We start from the raw sequence: 20196 nt of genomic DNA on the forward strand, positions 1-20196 counted from the left end.
ACCTTGACATCTCTGAAATTGAGTTCCCTCTTACAATTAATGACATTTAGATTCAATCAAGTCCCCTTAAAATGAGAGTTTATAGCCAAAATACTGTGTTCAGGTTACTTTAGTTTGTTCTCTCCCCACCCTTCAGTTCACAGTATTCACTTAATTATGGTATTCACTTAATAGTTAATTATGTTTCTGCTTGCATATAGCTTAAGTTACTCCCATCCTTATGAATTTAATGTTCTTCTTGATATGTAGAACATTACCCAAGCTCCCAAAAGTAAAATTTATAAAAAAATGTGAATTCAGAAAAATGTCATTCTTTCCCTTATCCTCTACTCTTTGTAACCAACTTCCATTTTTTGTTTTCCTGTTCTTTTATGCAAAAATACGCACATTTCCTTTTTTATCATATGTAAAAATTAACATATGTATTTTTTTCATTAAATATTTCACAGAAAACACTCCTTATTGATTCATAGATTGTCCTCATTCTGTTTACAACTGCATAGTTCTCTACTAATATAATTTACTCACTTATAGCTAAATGTTTGGGCCCTTAGGTAATTCCCAAAATTTTGCAATTATAAATAATATATTTATATTTTTATATTGGAGATTTGTCATCAGGATAAATTCCTGGAAGTAGGGGTATTGGGTCAGAGATAAAGACATATGTAGTTTCAGTAGATGTTGACAACTTCTGCTCTATTGACATTGCAGAATTTAACATTCCCACAAGCAATGTATGTGCGTGTCTGTTTCCCCACAACTTCTCCAACAGAGTACATGGCCAAAAGTAAAATTATGCCAACATGATAGGTGAGAAATGATATCTCAGTGTATTTTAAATTTTCATTTCTGCTTTTTTCATTTTTCCTCAAAATTAGATTACTATGACTAGCTTAATTGTGAATAATCCCCTAAGTCTGTAGCAGAGATGTATCTTTTAAAAAAGATTTTTAATTGATTTTTTAGAGAGAGGGGAAGGGAGAGGGAGAGAGAAACACTGATGTAAGAGTGAAACATCCATTGGCTGCCTCCTATACACCCCGTACCAGGGATTGAATTTGAAACCCGGGCATGTGCCCTAACTGGAACTCAAACCAACAACCTTTTGGTGCCTGGAATGACACCCAACTAACTGAGCCACACTAGCCAGGGCATGGGATGTATCTTTTAACAGTTGAACTTGTGACATTTACAGTCTTGGTTAGAACTATATCTAGTTTTTAAAAAAGTTAAATTTTAAGTTTCCATAGCTACGTAATTGTTTTAATGAGTGGATATATTTTACTAGAGGCCTGGTGCACGAATTTGTGCACCAGTGGGGTCCCTCGGCCTGGCCTGTGGGATCGGGTGAAATGGGCTCTCCGACATCCTCTGAGGGGTTCCAGATTGCGTGAGGGTTCAGCCAGGCCAAGGGACCCCACCAGTGCACGATCAGGGTCGGGGAGGGACTCAGGAGGTTGGCCAGCCAGGGAGGGACCGTGGGAGGGCTCCAGGGCATGTCCGGCCTGTCTCACTCAGTCCCAATCAGCTAAACCCAGCAGCAAGCTAACCTACCAGTCGGAGCGTCTGCCCCCTGGTGGTCAGTGCACGTCATAGTGAGCAGTTGAGCAACCCTCCCCCTGGCCAGCCCTGCCCTCAATTGCCCCCCCCACCCCTAAGAGGCTTTAGCATATCATTAGCATATTATGCTTTGATTGGTTGAATGGATGACCGGACACTTAGCATATTAGGCTTTTATTATATAGGATATCCTTTTATAGTTTGCTATGGCAATTAACTCCCCACTTTCTTTTGGATCTAAATGCACAGATATAATTAGTCCTCTTATTTAAAGGCACAATATCAACATGTCTGTCCAAAAATCCTGTTTCCCCTTTCCTCCTTAATATATAATCTCATTTTGCTCTCTTGAAAAGCATCCTCTAATGCATTTGGCATATTTCCTTAAATTATCCATGTAAAACATATGTGTTTCATGTACACATATGTAAACGTATTTGTATTGTGCTATACGTATATTTCATTGTTTCTAATTTATTTCCCTAAATGGGGGTCAGTACTGCATTTAGTATTTGGATTCTAACTAAATTTCTAAATAGTTTCTAACTAACTTCTGATAAAAATAAAAATTCAACCAAGTAAATTTAAAGATCTAATTGGCTTTATTAAGCAATTCATGAATCGGGCAGATCGCATGTAGAAACTAGAAGGGTACTGCAAGGGGTTGTACAGAATGGAAGATTTTTTATAGGAAGAAGGGTGGGGCAACAGAGCCATTAACAAAAAAATGATTATTTTTGGGCCAGAACACCTTTTCTTTGGGGGAGGAGAACAGGAAGGGTTTTTATAATGGAGATTACCTCTTCTTTGTAGAGGAGATGGAGAAGGCCCACAGTGACAGATCACCTTACTGGTGTTTGACCAGGTAATTCCAGACTGGTTAAGATCCCATTTCCAGGAGATATTGAAACTGCAATTAGATCAAAATTGAAACTGCAAATATAGGTTTGGTATCATGTGCTTCCAGTACGAATGGTGATTTTTTTCAACACTGAGGTTTTTTCTTCAACACTCTAATATACTGTATTACACTATATGAGGTTTTTTCTTCAACACTCTAATATACTGTATTACACTATATGAATACACTATATTTCATCCATTTCCCTAATATTACTTGATTTTTTGTTGTTGTTCTGATGCGTGTAAAGTGTATCTATATATATAAAAAGCCAGCGACTGTAATGCCATAACGACTGGTCGCTATGACGCCCACTGCGGCTAGCGAACCTGCTGATCAGGGGGTGGGGCCAGCCGGCCAACCTCCCACTGTCTCCTCCTCCCCACAGGCCCAGTCCCAATCTATGCTGATTGGGGTCAGGCCGGCCAGATCCCACCTCTGCACGAATTCGTGCACTGGACCTCTAGTTTTATTATAATCTGCATTTCCGCTTTACTAGCTATTTTGAACATCTCATTATACATTTGTTGACCATTTGGGCTTCCTTTTCTGTGATTTGCCTACTCAAATCATAGAATGCTTAATATTCTCTTCATTGTTGATTTCAGGGCATATGTTCTGTGTGTTAATCCCCCATCAGTTTTATTTGTGGTAAATAACTTCTCTCAGTCTGTCATCTCTCTGTGGAGTTCTTTTGAATAGAAACTTTTATGGTCAAATCCATTTTCTTTTCCTTCCTGTGTTTTTGGGGCTTAAATGATATCCTACTTCTGGTTCTACATTTTAGTTTTATTAGCTCTTAGTATAAATTTGTTCACTGTGAAAAGGGGTCCAGCCAAAGATACAATCATGAGAAAACAGCACACAAACCCTAAGGAACACTGTATGAATTAACTGTATAAAAAGAAAGGACTGAGAACATTCCAGACTAAAGACCTTGCAGTGGACTGCGACATGTGATTTTAACCTGGATCCTTTGGCGGTAAGGCCCACGATTAGGGCAGATGGTGAAAATTATACAGGGGAGGTAGACCAGGGCTTGCTGCCAGGTCAACAACTGGAAGTGGAAGGAGGATCCAAGATGGCGGTGTAGGAAAACACCTAAGCTGCTGCCTCGCACAACAATTTCAAAACTACAATTAAAAGACAAAATGTCTATCACCCAGAACCACGGGAAAGCTGGCTGAGTGGAAGTTCTAAAACTAGAAGGAAAGAGAAAACAGCATTGAGAGGTGCACAAGTGCTGAAAAGCTGAGGTACGGAGGCGCGCGAATCGGGCTGGCGACGGGCGACTGGGAGCGCTGCTTTTTTCAACCCGAAGGGAGACAAGCTCCCGATTACTCCAAACTCCAGTTTCTGGGGAGACGTGGGGGACCCAAACTCCTATGGGGAGAAGCTGGACTGTCTGCCATGGGGTCGGAAAGTGAGGGTGGCTTGCTTGCAGGGCTGTGCGCAGGAATAATTGTTTACTGTGCTGGGGCGCGGGACGCAGGGACGCGGTCGGAGACGCAGAGCCGGCTAACTGGCAGCCATCGCTGTTTGCCACACCCTAGCCTAGTCATACCCTGGGATCCCGCCCCGCACAATCTACAAACCCACCCAAGCTCCAAGCAGCGGCTTTAGCATATGAATGACCTGCCTTATTGCAGCTTAACCTAGCAAACTTGCAGCCCGGGTCAGACAGCTCCAAAACCTCCAAACCCCAAGCAAAGAGGAGAAAACTGTAGTTCTCGCTGTAGCACCTGCTGGGTAGCCTCAGACGGTAGCTGACCTGCACCCCATTAGAGATGCAGAAGCCAGTGTACCTAGTGGTCAGTGTGAGACACCAGATTTCAACTCCTCACATCCGTAAGTGACACATTCTGGAGGCAGACTCAGTGAGCACCAAAGCCCCATTGAAACAAGTCCTGCACCATAAGCGTGTCTCCAGCGCAGCAGTTCTTCCATTATAGACACAGCGGGTCCTCACAGCCAATTGGCCTGGAGGTCAATTACTCCCAGTGTACCAACAGCAATCAAGGCTTAACTACACCAAGAATTTGCACTCAGCCCACAAAGGGGTATACCAAAGGCGTCCACCTCAGGTGACTGGGGAGGCTGAGCTACTGGCCCCTATAGGTCACCTACCACACAAAGCCACTCCATCAGCACAAGGAAGCAGCAAAATGCGGAGACAAAGAAACATGTCACGAATGAAAGAAATGGAGGAAAGCAAACTACTGGATGACATAGAGTTCAGAACCACATTTATAAGGTTACTCAAGAATCTTCTAAAAACCGCTGAGGAACTTAGTGAGACCTTTAAGGATCTTAATGAGAATGCCAAAAAAATGGAAAAGGACCAGTCAGAAATTAAGCATACACTGTCTGCAATAAAGAATATACAGAAACTCAACTGTAGATCAACGTACCCCAAGAATCAAACCAAAGATCTGAAATATGAGGAAACAGAAAACACCCAACCAGAAAAACAAAAAGAAAAAAGAATCCAAAAATATGAAGATAGTGTAAGGAGCCTCTGGGACAACTTTAAGCGTACCAACATCCGAATTTTTGGGGTGCCAGAAGAAGAGAGAGAGCAAAATATTGAAAACCTATTAGAAGAAATAATGACAGAAAACTTTCCCTACCTGGTGAAAGAAATAGACTTACAAGTTCAGGAAGCACACAGAACCCCATACAAGAGGAATCCAAAGAGGATCACACCAAGACACATCATAATTAAAATGCCAAGGGCAAAAGACAAAGAGAGAATCTTGAAAGCAGCAAGAGAAAAACGGTTAGTTACCTACAAGGGAGCACCCATACGACTGTCAGCTGATTTCTCGGCAGAAACTATGCAGGCCAGAAGGGAGTGTCAAGAAATATTCAATGTGATGAACAGCAAGAACCTACAACCAAGATTACTCTACCCAGCAAAGCTATCATTCAGAGTTGAAGGTCAGATAAAGAGCTTCACAGACAAGAAAAAGCTAAAGGAGTTCATCACCACCAAACCAGGATTACATGAAATGCTGAAGGGTATTCTTTTTTTTAAAATATATTTTATTGATTTTTTACAGAGAGGAAGGAAGAGTGATAGTCAGAAACATCAATGAGAGAGAAACATCGATCAGCTGCCTCCTGCACACCTCCTACTGGGGATGTGCCCACAACCAAGCTACATGCCCTTGACCGGAATCGAGCCTGGGACCCTTCAGTCTGCAGGCTGACGCTCTATTTACTGAGCCAAACCAGTTTTGGCTGAAGGGTATTCTTTAAGAAGAGCAAGAAGAAGAAAAAGGTGAAGATAAAAATTATGAACAACAAAATGACATCAAATACATACCTACCAACAAGTGAATCTAAAAATCAAGTGAATAAAAAATCTGAAGAACAGAATGGACTGGTGAATATAATAGAATCAGGGACACATAAAGGGAGTGGACTGACAATTCTCAGGGGAAGAGGGTGTGAGGGGTGTGGGAAGAGACTGGACAAAAATCTTACAACTATGGATGAAGACAGTGGTGGGGGTTAAGGGCATGGGGTGGGGTGAGGAATCAGGTGGAGGGGAGCTATGGGGGGGAAAAAAGGAACACCTGTAATAATCTGAATAAAGATTTAAAAAAAAATTATACGGGGTCTGAGGGTTACATCCAAAAGCAACACTCCTGATGAGGTATCATTCACTCACAGATTACTTTTATTTTGCCCTTTGATGGATATTATCAGAGTTCATGGAGAAACTTTTTATTATTGTACGTTTCTGGATCAAGAACCCAGGTAGCAGAATAAGAAAATTAGTTTTTAGTCTGTCCTAATATTTTACCTTGAAAAATTGGTGGAAGAGCCAAAAGTAACATAGCTGACTCAGCCAAGTTCTATGTGGGCATTTTCAATGTGGCATATTTGAAACATTGTTTTATTTTGTATTGCTGAGCTGTGAACAAGGTTAAGAGGGGTGAGAAAAGATTAAGAGGGTGGGTGTAGCTCTAGGAAATTGTCACAGAAGTGGTCTTGGGATAATTTTCAAAATAATGACAGAAAAAGGTAGAGAGCCCGACTCATCCTAGAGAGCACAAGAAACAGTATAGCATTTGAAGAGAAAAAGTGGAGACAGAGTCCATTTTGAGGAAAGTTATGTTTTCATTAATATTCAGGCATCGTTTCAAAACGCCTTGGCTGGGAACCACTGGATTAGGAGTCATTAGTTACTTGATTTAGCATAACTCCCAACAGAATACATGCACTTCTTAATGTAACTAAAATAATCTTAGCTGAAGAACTAGAATGATTTGTATGCACATAGAGCAATTGTTTCTTACTCAAACATGAAAAAATCTCAAATTACTGCATTGCTCTTTGCACATTCACATTTCAGAAGAAGGGATTATGTATCAGGTACACAAACTGATGTTTGGAATTAAAAGTGCAAGTAAGCCCTAGCCAATCGCTCATTGGTTAGTTGGCCTGGGGACTGAAGGGTCGCAGGTTGCAGGCTTGATCCCGGACTGGTCGGGGTGCGTGTGGGATGCAACCAATCAACAACTCTCACATTGATGTTTCTCTCTTTCTCTGTCTCTCCCTGTCCCTTCCACTCTTTCTAAAAATCAGTGGAAAAAAATATCCTTGGGTGAGGATTAAAAACAAAAACAAATAAATGCAAATAATATGTATAAAGATATTTAAGACAGGTCTTATATTCTTTTCAAACAAATAATATGGGAAACTATTAAATGAAGTTCACAAAGATGATTTGAGGTACAAAAATATCTTAAAGACCCTTTTGAATGAGTGAATTTATAAAATAAGCAAATACTTCCCTTTATGAGGATAATATCAAGATTAGTTGATGCACAAACAGCATACTTTCAGAACAAGTCAGATGTTCAATTGCTGACTAAATGTAAATATAATCTTTAATTAACCATACAATAAATTGACTAGACCAGCTTTCTCAAAACAGATTCTAACATTAAAAAAAGGAACGACTCTGTCATAGACCTAAATTATTCTTACCCAATAAAGGAAAATAGATTTTAAAATAAGAGGAGTTAAAAACGATGATAAATGCAGTTTCCTGTGACAACAAATTGTAATGCATTGTATTTTGAGACAAACTGTTCTACAGGATGGTTCAAAGGAGACTTCTAACAAATCCCAGAGGGATTCTTCAATGGTTATGAAATTCAGAAATAAGATAATAAAGCAGACAGCAGAACGTATACCCCAAGAAATAAAAAGGATTTATATCCTTGCAAAATTTTCCTGTATTAATCTTTTAAATTTTTTTCCACATTGCATTACTAACCAACCCCTTACCTTCTCAGTTCCTTTTCATTAGCAACTGCATCTGCAGTCATTGCTCTCAGAATTATATTCATTAGAACTAATTTAAAAAGATGTTTTATAAAAGTACTTTCTTCCTCCACAATCCTGTTTTTCAAGCTGCATGAATCATTGGAGATTTATCCTTTAAACTGGCTGAAATATTAATATTATATGAATTTGACTCAAGAAATATTATTATGTGAATTAAAATTAAACTATGCCTGTAGAAAAGGATTTAATATGCCTGAATGTAAGTTATTTCCCCCTCCCCAAATTTAATACCATTGAAAAGAGTATATAACCTTACTCTATTTGGAAAACTTGTCATTACTTTAGGGAATGTCTTTGGGGAAGAAATTAGCCTGAAATGCCCTGAATCAAAAATAATTTTGAATGTATATACAGATCTTAAAAGCATATATTTCAAATGACTTAGAAGTAAGGATGATATGCTTTGGTACACTGTCATATACAAACGTTGATCTCAAAGGTGTATGAGAGGACACTGAAATTGTTCTACAAAATGAATTAAAGCTTAAAAGATATTTAATATAACATACACTTGGTATTTAAACATTTATCTGTGTTTCTAAAAGCTTATATATTTTTTACCAAAACACTTTTCTTTGGGGAATCTTATTAGGAAAATGAGGGCATAGCCTTATGTTTTTGCTAGATTCAAAACTCAAGTTTTAGAGGCATTTTACATTATGCATATTAAAAGAAGGCAGAGTAATATAATTAAAGTATACAAATATGAAAGTTAAGATTGATTACCTCCTCCAGAAAGGCCTTCCCTGAACATCTCAGCTTATGTATCATCTAGTTGTTTGTTCCACTACTTTGTTTTGTTGGCTATATATCACTTCTCATGATGTGAAATAAATACATTAGTTTCTTACTCCTGTCTCTTGGCTGAAATGAGAACTGCATTGAAGTCAGGGACTTGGGCTTGTCCTTTGAAACTCCAGGCAGTAATGAAGTTTGTAAACATGAGGGGGGAAGGAAGGAGGAGATGAAGGCAAAAGCAGCTGCAGTGGAAGGAGAGTTCCTGTAGTTTATTCAGCTTCTAAGTCAGTTCTCATGGGTTGTTGTTCATGTAATGGGTATGTATACAAGGACCATCCACATATTTGCTTATTCTTCAAGAAACACAAAAAGAAAAAAACCCTCTGAAACTAAAAAAAAAAACCCTGAATTCAATTTATTCAGATAATTTTTAAGTTCTAAAACAATAATATTTACAAACAGCCAGAGATTTTTTGTTTATAATGCTAGCTCAAATTTTAATTCGTTCTATTTTTACATTTAGAACCAAAACACATACTTGAGAGAAAAACACATTTTTTTCATGTTCTGTTTCAAAGTACAGATTTCTAAATATAACTGAATAGTCAGATAAGATTGTTTCCATTTTCTTTTCTTGAAGAAATTCAAACTTATGAAATAAAAATATCACAAATACAGTATCAACAGAATCTGAAGGTTGTTTAAAGCATCCTTATTTAGAATATTTAACTAAAAGAAATATTTTTAATAATAAATGTGTAACATATTTTTATAACTAAGCATAAATCAAATGGCTGAGGCAAAGTCATTTTTTGAATAACAGTTAATATTATTGCTTTAACACCTGTTCAGGAGTTCTGATTTTTACCAACTATTTTCAAATAAAACAACTAGATGGACAAAAGATATGTTACCTTGATAATCATTACTTTAATTCTATAGTCTTTTTTCAAATTCCTTTCTCTAGATTGTAGTTCTTTGCTTGGCTTACCTCTTTTAAAGATCTGTTTGTTAGAGAAGAACCCTAAGTATTCTACATTCAATGCTCTTTGGTTAATGTGACTAAGGCTTATCCTGGGGGTTCTTAGTTTTCTTCTAAAATGAAACATTACCATAAATATGGCCGAATTACACTCTCTTTGGAGAACTGTTACATAGGTAACATAATTTGCTAACTTAAGAAGTTTGACAGAAAACGGAAGGTTAGTTACCTGTTTAGATTTAGCCAACGCAAATCTATTATCATATTTTAGGGCTCACTAGCATTTGAGAAAAGTTTGTCAAGCTGTGAGGAATCTTTCTGACTTTCTGACTGGGATCTTATAGAAAGATTGCTAAAGACCATAGTTATATACTACGCCCCAGTTGTTCTACAATCATTATTAAGGCATTTTTTACTTTTGTGGAATGTTGAAAAAAAAAAAAAGAACTTGTACTTGTGCTTCATTATTTAAATTATTAATATACCACTAAACTAATGGCATAAGCTAAAGAAACACATTGTTTCCTATTATTTGCTACAAAATTAAAAACTGTTTAAATTATGAAATACAAATACAAAAGATATAATATTGTGGAAAGGGCTCTTATAAAAAAGGTATAAAATGTGCTGAGTTTCAATATAATAAAATAAACCTGCTTCAAACAAATTTTAGAAATCTCTTCTCAAAGACAAACACTGAAAATATGCAAAACTATTATATAAGTAAAAATGAGAAAATATTGAAATTAAAGGAATTTTTGTTAGACAGTAAAATTATAAATTACATAAAATGTCAAGAATTATAAAATTATTGTTTTGACAACCAACTCAAGTAAAAAGAAAATCCTATTGTAATCTAAGTTAAATGGTATAACACTACCTTAAAACAATGTACCAAAAATATCAGAAACAAAATTCTTAAAGATTTTACTACTTTTGCTTAACCTAAATCATAGTAAATGTAATATTTAACTCTTATTCCATTAGCATAATCTCAAAGAAAATCTTTATATAATTGTAACAGCTGTATAGCAACATTTCAAAAAATAAATTTCAAAAAATACTGTTAATGTTTTTGATAGCTAGGTGGGTAGTGAAAATAGCCTAGTACGGTGTTAACTAAAATAATGGCATGGGAATAATTCTGGTATTTCGGATGTGAGAATTTTTTTCCCATTGCATATGTTGCATTTAACTATTTTATAAAGGCTACATGATTTATATTTCCTACCACCCTTACATATATTTAAAATGTTAACATAAAAGTATATAAGTAAAATACACTTGGAAAAACTTGTAAATCTCCTTTATTTCAGTAGACAGAAGACTGTTTCAAAGTCCTTGCTGAAAGGGTTCTTGTTGTTGCCATGGAACTGGAAGATAAAAACCCATAAAGATGTGAGATAAGTTAATGATGCAGATTAAATGGCACATAACAGTATAGTGGAAAGACTGAGTTAGGTTAGAGCCGAAGTTCAAACTGCACATTTGCCCTTTACTAGGGATGGGATCTGACAAAGTGATTTAAGGCTCCCCAAGGAGAAGTTTCTTCATCTGCAAAAGAATAGCATCTACATCTTTCTCAGGTATCTTGTTCAGAATTAAATGGAATAAAGGATGTAATGTGTCTGGCACACAGGGCTCACTTAGTCCCTCCCTTTAGTTCCATTTATGGTGTTGAACTCAAGTATTAAGAACAAAACAGCAAGTGGGTCACAGGGATTTTCATAACTTTAGAAATACGTAGTTTCTATCAGTGTGGGATTATCTGCACTCAGAAAACTAAGTGATGTGCTTATATTGCCTCCTAATATTTTTAGAGTTACTTTTGGAAACTATAATAAGTAGATAATCATTTATTTTTACTTGACTAATATAACCAAAGAGGTAACAATTAAAAATTTTGAGACTAAAAGCTGGACTTGATTCCAAAGAGATCTTTTTTTTTAGCATCACAAAGAGCTTAATTAACTAAGAACACAAGAAAGCTCAAACTATGAGAAACTTTATGAAACAATTACATTCAAGATGTCTAATTCATAGGTTTGCCATATCCATGCTTGGTGTGTTTATCATTACAGCAGCAGCAATCAAATTCAATTTTATGCAATGTGTCAAATTAGCCAAAAAAGGATATATACTCTTCCAGCCCCACTCCTGTTTCTTTCTCCCTTCCTTCAGAGTTTTATTCAGGTTCTGTTTTTTGGTGAAAAATTGCCAGTACTTTTTCAATTCATTTGGTGGGGTAGAGAGGGAAGGGAAAGATACATATATAATTACACCACCACACAATACTCACATGTCTTATCATGTGAGATGTGTACACAACAAGTATTATGGGAGGAGCAGAGGAAATGTCACAGGGGAGAACAGTTAGGAGTTCAATACTAGCTTGCATTCAGAGATAGAAGTGGAGGGAGATGAGGCTATCCTGTGGAGCCAGGACTGTGAAGGGTCCTGCACTCCAAGCTAATGTGAATTTTATCCTAAAGGTGTTAGGTGCCAGTGCCAACTCCAGTGCAAACGTGCTCCAGTGATCAAATTTCTTTGTTTGTTTGTTTGTGAAACTCCCTTAGGTCAGAGGTTGTTTCTTTTTTCTTTATTTTTAAATTCACTTTTAAATTATAGTTGATATACAATATTTTATTAATTTCAGGTTTACAATATAGTGCTAAGACATTTATATACCTTATGAAGTGATCATGGTAAGTCTAGTAGTCATCTGTTACCATACATAGTTATCAGTTATTACAATATTGACAATTTCCCCTATGCTGTCCTGATCAGATTTCTTAATTAGAAATAGAATTGTTAATAGGCTACTACTTGTCCAAATCAGACAAATGAAATGAATTAATTCAATTAGTTTTTTTCTACTTATTAACTTATAAGAAAATGCAGGACGGAGAAACAACTTTTGAATTTAGGAGATATTCTCTTACATTTCTCTGTTTAACACACTAAGAGATTAATTTTATTAAAAATACATTTTACCGAAGAAACCAAGATGGTGGCATAGGTAAGCACCTAAACTGCTGCCTCGCACAACAATTTATTTATTTATTTATTTATTTATTTATTTATTTATTTATTTTTTAAATATATATTTTATTGATTTTTCACAGAGAGGAAGGGAGAGGGATAGAGAGTTAGAAACATCGATGAGAGAGAAACATCGATCAGCTGCCTCCTGCACACTCCCCACTGGGGATGTGCCCGCAACCAAGGTACATGCCCTTGACTGGAATCGAACCCGGGACCCTTGAGTCCGCAGGCCGACGCTCTATCCACTGAGCCAAACCGGTCAGGGCTCGCACAACAATTTCAAAACTACAACTAAAAGACAAAACGGACATCATCCAGAACCACAGGAAGGCTGGCTGAGTGGAAATTCTACAACTAGAAGGAAAGAGAAAAGCACACTGAGACTCAGAGGAACTGCAGAAGGCAGAGGTACGGAGGCGCGCACAGAGAGGGCTGGCACTGAGTATGCGGCTGGCTTTCTCAATCGGGAGGGAGACAAAAGGTCCCGACTGCTCTGAACTCCAGTTCCAGGTGAGACTCTGGGGGCCCAGACTCATTCGGGGAGAAACTGGACTGTCTGGCAGCGGGTGAAACTTGAGGGCGGCTTTCTCTCACGGGTGATTGCAGTAATTACCACGGGACACTGAGACCCAGGGGGCCTCTTAGGGCAGGGCTGATGGGAAGCCAAGACTGTCTGCTCCGCCCTGAGACTCCACCCCATCCAAGCTGAGCACAGAGGCTTTTGCAATTTTGCAAGTCTTGTCTCATAAGAGTGTCTCCAGCACAGAAGTTCTCCCATCGTAGACACAGCTGATCCTCACAGCCAACTGGCCTGGAGGTCAATTCCTCCCAGTGATACCAACAACAATCAAGGCTTAACTACAACAAGACTGTTCACACAGCCCACAAAGGGGTGCACCAAGAGTGTCCACCTCAGGTAACTGGGGAGGCTGAGCCACTGGGCCATATAGGACACCTAACACACAAAGCCACTCTATCAACTCAGGGAAGCAGCCAAAATGTGGAGACAAAGAAACAGGTCACAAATGAAAGAAATGGAGGAAAGCAAACAACTGGATATAGAGTTCAAAACCGCGGTTATAAGGTTTTTCAAGAATTTTCTAGAAAAGGCCGATAAATTTAGTGAGACCCTCGAGGATATGAAAAAGGACCAACTAGAAATTAAGTGTACACTGACTGAAATAAAAAATAATATACAGAGATCCAACAGCAGACTAGAGGATCGCAAGAATCAAGTCAAAGATTTGAAATACAAAGAAGCATAAAACACCCAACCGGAAAAGCAAAAAGAAAAAAGAATCCAAAAATATGAAGATAGTGTAAGGAGCCTCTGGGACAACTTCAAGCGCACCAACATCTGAATTATGGGGTGTCAGAAGAAGAGAGAGAGCAAGATACTGAAAACCTATTTGAAGAAATAATGACCGAAAACTTCCCCCACCTGGTGAAAGAAATAGACTTACAAGTCCAGGAAGCACACAGAACCCCAAACAAAAGAAATCCAAAGAGGACCACACCAAGACACATCATAATTAAAATGCCAAGAGCAAAAGACAAAGAGAGAATATTAAAAGCAGCAAGAGAAAAACAGTTAGTTACCTATAAGGGAGCACCCATATGATTGTCAGCTGATTTCTCAACAGAAACTATGCAGGCCAGACGGGAGTGGCAAGAAATTTTCAAAGTGATGAATAGCAAGAACCTACAACCAAGATTACTCTACCCAGCAAAGCTATCATTCAGAATTGAAGGTCAGATAAAGAGCTTCACAGATAAGAAAAAGCTAAAGGAGTTCATCACTGCCTAACCAGTATTATATGAAATGCTGAAAGGTATTCTTTAAGAAGAGGAAGAAGAAGAAAAAGGTAAAGATAAAAATTATGAACAACAAATTCAACAATAGAATCTAAAAATCAAGTGAATAAAAAATCTGATGAACAGAATAAACTGGTGAATATAACAGAATCAGGGGCATAGAAAGGGAGTGGACTGACAATTCTCGGGCAGAAAGGGGTGTGGGGGTGCAGAAAGAGACTGGACAAAAATCGTACACCTATGGATAAGGACAGTGGGGAGGGGGTAAGGGCAGAGGGTGGGGTGAGAACCGGGTGGAGGGGAGCTATGAGGGGAAAAAAGAGGAACAATTGTAACAATCTGAACAATAAAGATTTATTTTAAAAAATAAAAATATATTTTACCTCTAATGGTAGAATATTTGGGTGTTAGTGGATAACTAGTTTTTGCAGAATTATTGTCTTAAACTTTTGCTTTAACTCTGGTAAATATATATTTCAATTTAATTTAAAAAACCTATATTATAATCATGATATTTTACAAATAGAATTGAATTTAAGAAAACATTTTTCAAGTTATAGTGGCAAACTACCAAGCTGTTCTATTAACACATCTCAATTAACTCCATTTTCACTTTTGCCAAGATGGTATATTAGAACACAGACAGAAAGAGAAAGACCGCTTTATCTGATTGAAGTTTCTTTTTCCACCTTGGTTTTTTAGTCTGTTTTTCTCCACTTATTAAAATGTGTGTTCCCAGTGGAAAAATACAGAAAAACACTTTTCACACACCTCAAATTTATCACTCAGTGGCAGACAAGTTGAAATGTTGGTGTACTTCATTTATATGCATTTCTTTGGTTATATAGGTAAATTTATGACACAGTTCTAAAAACGATCATTAAAAACTTTAATAAGCCCTTTAATGGTTACAACACATTTCATGGTATGAGTTAACTATATTTTTCTTAATGATACACTATAAATTGGGTTTTGTTGAAGAATATATTAATGAGATTAACAATTCTCTTTCTTCCATCTTTTGGCAACTAGATTTTCAACTGACAACATAATTTAACTGTCTGGTATTTGAACAATTCTACACAACTGCTCAGAAAAATGTCTGCTATGTATCACTACTTGCTGTAAATTCCATTTTGTAAATATACAAAGATAAAAGTGAAAACTCAATGAAGCAAGCATTAACACTTGTGAAACTCACCATAAGTCCAAGGAACTTGTGGAAGCACACCTGAATTAGGAGGGTAAGAGTATGCAGCTTGTGGTAATGGTAGATAGGAAACATACTGTGAAAAAGCTGGCTGCTGAACAGTGTAAGAAATAGGCATTTGAGAAGGGAAATACGTATTTGCTGGCATAAAGCTACATGCTTGTGGCCCCCCAGCAAAGTAGCCAAAATATTGAGAATACAAAAGATTAGAATGTGTATTTTGGACAGTACTTGGAACTGCAGTCAACATCTCAGGAGGAAGTGGCTGTACTTCAAATGATGTTATGCCCTGGTATGTCTGGGTAATGGAACTGCCATTGCTGCTGCTGTAACGATAAACACACCAAGCATAGGAAGGATTTAAAGTTCCAAATGAGTGTTCAGAAGAATTATATATTGGGGTACGCGCAGACTGTGGCAGCTCATTCTGGTATCTGGCAGCATTCTGAGTTAGGACTTTGGAATTTTCATTATTCTGTTGTTCAGAAAAAGAGTATTCTGCTGTTTGATTGACATTGAGGCTTATGTTCTCAGATGTTTCAACAGGTGCAGTACTGGGATTCAATGTATCTTTCATATATTTTTCTTTTGACTCAGTTTTTGCAGGTTGTGTTTCATTTATTTGTGGGACAGGTATTTTGTTCCGGATAAATGTAGGTTCTGGAGAATTAGTGCCTGTAGAATTTTTAATAGATGAATTTAATATTTCATTATCTTGAAGTTCAGAAACAGTGTCATTCATTTCTAAATTGGCAAGGATATCCCTCGCAAAACAGAAAACAGACTTTGAGGGTACTGATGCATTAGGCAGAAGAGCAGCAGCATCAGTCCCTGGCTTTATGTCTGAGGGACCTGGGGAATTGTTAAGTAATTTCTGTGAAGGTGTTTCATGGTCTTTTGAAAAGGTGCCATCTACACTTTTTTGGTCACATATTACAAAAGAACATTCTTTCTTATCACTTTTTGTTTCAGCAGCCCTAAAAGCCACATCTCTTTTCTTCATGCTATTTACATTTCCCTGTTGTCCAGTGAAATCTTCTGAAGTAGCAGATGAAGTATTAGTTAAATCTATTGTTCCCTCTGACTTCAACATGCCAGTGTCTTTTAAGTTCTTTAAAGATAAAGGTGAGCCAGGAAGTGATCTTTGCATTTCAACCTTTTTTGGAGATCCACGGCTTCTTGTCTGGTTGTTAGATGAACTCGGTCCTATTTCACTTTCACTTTCGGGATGAGATCTTGTGGTCCTATTAAGTGTAACATATACATAAAAACAATTTTAAATATACAGTTGTAAAATTTTAATATATTTGAAATTTTTATTCAGGAGAAGAGATTCTTAAGATTAACATTTTTTCTTTCTATTGGCTGTATACAAGTAACATATTTCCCCAGTTTACTACCTTGGTTTGAATCTAGATACACCACATTTCAAATGTATATATTTTGAAAATATACTGTGCTTCCAATATTGTAAAGAATTATTTTATGGTTTGGACATTTCCTGATTGAGGCTTTCAGAAGTAGAAAAGCATCAATATTCATTTTATTTTAGTGTAGTTTCTAATTCATATACCTCCAATCTATTGACAATCCTCTTTACTTACATGTGGCTACATATAACTGGAGAACTACCAGATGTGCCCTGGCCCCCAAGATCTTCTGTTATCATTAACTGCTAAGATAGTTTGTTCAAGATTGAGAATAGGAAAAGCAGAACTCCAAAATTCCTTGCCAATATCCTTTGCATTCCTACATAAATTTACACAGTTTCAAGTAAGCTGAAGGAAGAATCTATTATGGGAATGTATAGAGCCAAACAGTTAATACAGTTCCACAGTTATTATGGATATAATTATTTGGTGTCTCATCAAGATTTTTTAATCACATCTGGAAAAGAACATGTTGAAAAGAAAAAAAGTAACTATTCCTCAAGAATCAAGAGAAATTAATCTTTGGCCTTGAATTTATTATTCCATGTATGAAACTAAAAGCTCCACATTTTACTTACTACAGGCACTTTAATGACAACCTAGGTCATCATCCAACCTCATTCAATACTTTTACACAGTTTCCAAAAAGTACAATTTTGACTTTATCACATTTCCAATGATGTTTCAGTGATGCCTTGACCTTATAGACTGACAGTTGCTTGCATCATCTGTCCTTTTATGTATTCTCTTAGAGAATATTCTTCCATAAAGATAGCACCCTTTGTTAACCTTATGTTATAATTCAGTTTCCTGCTAAATGAAACAAAGTTTGATTCTTTGAGTGGCAAATACCACCTATAAGTAGTTATTAAGAGCAAAATAATTATAGAACTGGTTTATGTTATCCTTCTAACATTTCTATTCATCTTTATACCACTACATAACTATTCAGAGTCATATGTGCCAGGAAATAAAATGCCCTATTTATCTTTTTTTAAAAAATTATCATCCGAGTACATGCTTAGAGAGATGAAGGGAAAGAGGGAGAGAGGGAGGAAGAGAAATACAGAGAGAGAGAGAGAGAGAGAGAGAGAGAGAGAGAGAGAGAGATCAATTAGCTGCCTTCTGCACGTGCCCCAACTACAGACAGAACCCGCAACTCAGGCATGCGTGATGACCAGGAATGAATTGACAACTCTTCTTTGCACAGGACAATGCTCAACCGAGCCACTCTAGCCAGGCTAAAATGCTGTATTTAAAGAGGCAAAACTGACCTGGCCTGTGTGGCTCAGTTGCTGGGCAGCTTCCCAGGCACTGAAAGATTGCCAGTTCAATTTCTGGTCAAGGCACATGCCCAGGTTTGCGGGCTTAAACTGAGTTTTCAGGCTCAATCCTTGGGAGGGTGTGTAGGAGGCAGCCGAGAGATGTCTCTCTCCCTCTCCCTCTAAAGATCAATAAAAACTATGTTTAGCCCGGCTAGTGTGGCTCTTTGGTTGAGCATCTAACTATGAACCAGGAGGTCACATGCTTGGGTTTCGGGCTTGGGTTGTGGGCTTGATCCCCAGGAGGAGGTGTGCAGGAGGCAGCCAATCAATGATTCTCTCTCATCATTGATGTTTCTATTTCTATCTCTCCCTCTCTGAAATCAATAAAAATATAATTAAAAAAATATATATTTAAAAAAAGAGCGGCCTACCTTATAAAAAATGTTTTAAAAAAAGCAAAACCAAGTGAGACAGAACTGAGAATGCATATCTTTTTTATTTTATATTATTCATTCTCCTTCATAAAATAAAAAAATGGAAGAAAATGAAGCTTATCATAAACTGAAAATCTTACAGCATTGAATCAAACAAGAGATGGTCAACAAGTCCAATGGTGCCACTTCATGTCAAAATAAGAAAAATATAAATAATATAGTGAGATTTTTTATAAATACAATTCAGTTCATAGAGCTAGGCTTTATTTTGAAATCATATTCTTTGTATAGTATAGTATTAAAACATCCTTTTATGAAACACTGGTATATTTATAGCATGTGTTTGTCTATGACTAAGCTCCCACTTAGTAATATAAGTTGGCAATTTATATCTTTTTAACCAATTTTGAAATGTGACTGGTCTGTGAAGTCCACACGTTTAAAAAACTCAATCTAATCACATATCCTATTCTTTTATGCTGTTTTTTTTAAAAAAATATATTTTATTGATTTTTTACAGAGAGGAAGGAAGAGTGATAGTCAGAAACATCGATGAGAGAGAAACATCGATCAGTTGCCTCCTGCACACCTCCCACTGGGGATGTGCCCGCAATCAAGCTACATGCCCTTGACCGGAATCAAACCTGGGGCCCTTGAGTCCGCAGGCTGACGCTCTATCCACTGAGCCAAACCGGTTTTGGCACTTTTATGCTGTTTTTAGTAAAACCAGTCACTAAGTCCCATCAATTCTTTAAGTAATGTCTTGTCAAATATGAATTTTACTTTTTTTATTATGTAAAACCATCACTCTTCTAAGCCCTGGCTGACTTATGGCTTCTAACTGTACTCAGAATCTCCTTATCCTTTACATCACTGAAGAAACATTTTACAGAACACTATCCTTCAATACTTAGAGAGTAAAGTTTAAACTCTTTAGGCCTTACTTAATAAACTGCATAATCTGAAACCACCACCTCTCCCTTCTTAGCTTACTCTTGTTCCCTAAATTACATGTATGATCCAACACAGGTATATAAGTAAATGTTTTAGTCTTGTTCCTTAATAGTGCTCAATTTTAATTTTTCTTCAGATAGGGTTGACGGCAATCCCTACCTTGTATGCTTGAACGTTGCCTTTTCTTTGTTGATTTTTGTGACATCTTTCCTGTTAACCTATGTTTAAAACATACAAAATAAAGCTGCATTGGTGGTATAAATATTTATCATTTTAGTATCAGATATTTGCAATTGCTTGTTCTGTCATCATCTAAAATGCACTAACACTACATTCACTAATGAACCTTCCCTTTGAAAAGCAGTGAATCTGCTGGACTTCCCATACTTTGTTAATGTTTAAAGATACATTTAAAAAAAGAAATTTGCAACATTCTTTATATCCCCACACTTGGTAACAAACCTGGGAGTCCATTTACCACTGCTTCCTGTTTTA

The 20196-nt window shown here is 37.0% G+C and overlaps 1 protein-coding gene across 1 annotated transcript in view; it reads right to left on the reverse strand.

Annotated features, from left to right (window-relative positions):
- Positions 1-10880: 10880 nt before the first annotated feature.
- TEX15 (testis expressed 15, meiosis and synapsis associated) overlaps positions 10881-20196 on the reverse strand; it is a gene marked incomplete at its 3' end in the record, with an annotated part of 94290 nt that continues 84974 nt past the window's right edge. The window contains exons 9-11 of the mRNA XM_080659014.1: positions 19861-19919; positions 15610-16862; positions 10881-10921 (exon numbers count right to left, since the gene is read on the reverse strand). Coding sequence (XP_080515140.1) covers positions 10881-10921; positions 15610-16862; positions 19861-19919 — 1353 coding nt within the window. The remainder of the gene's footprint in view (positions 10922-15609; positions 16863-19860; positions 19920-20196) is intronic.

This window comes from Plecotus auritus, assembly GCF_963455305.1.
Source record: "Plecotus auritus genome assembly, chromosome: 3".
NCBI classification, from domain to species: Eukaryota; Metazoa; Chordata; class Mammalia; order Chiroptera; family Vespertilionidae; genus Plecotus; species Plecotus auritus.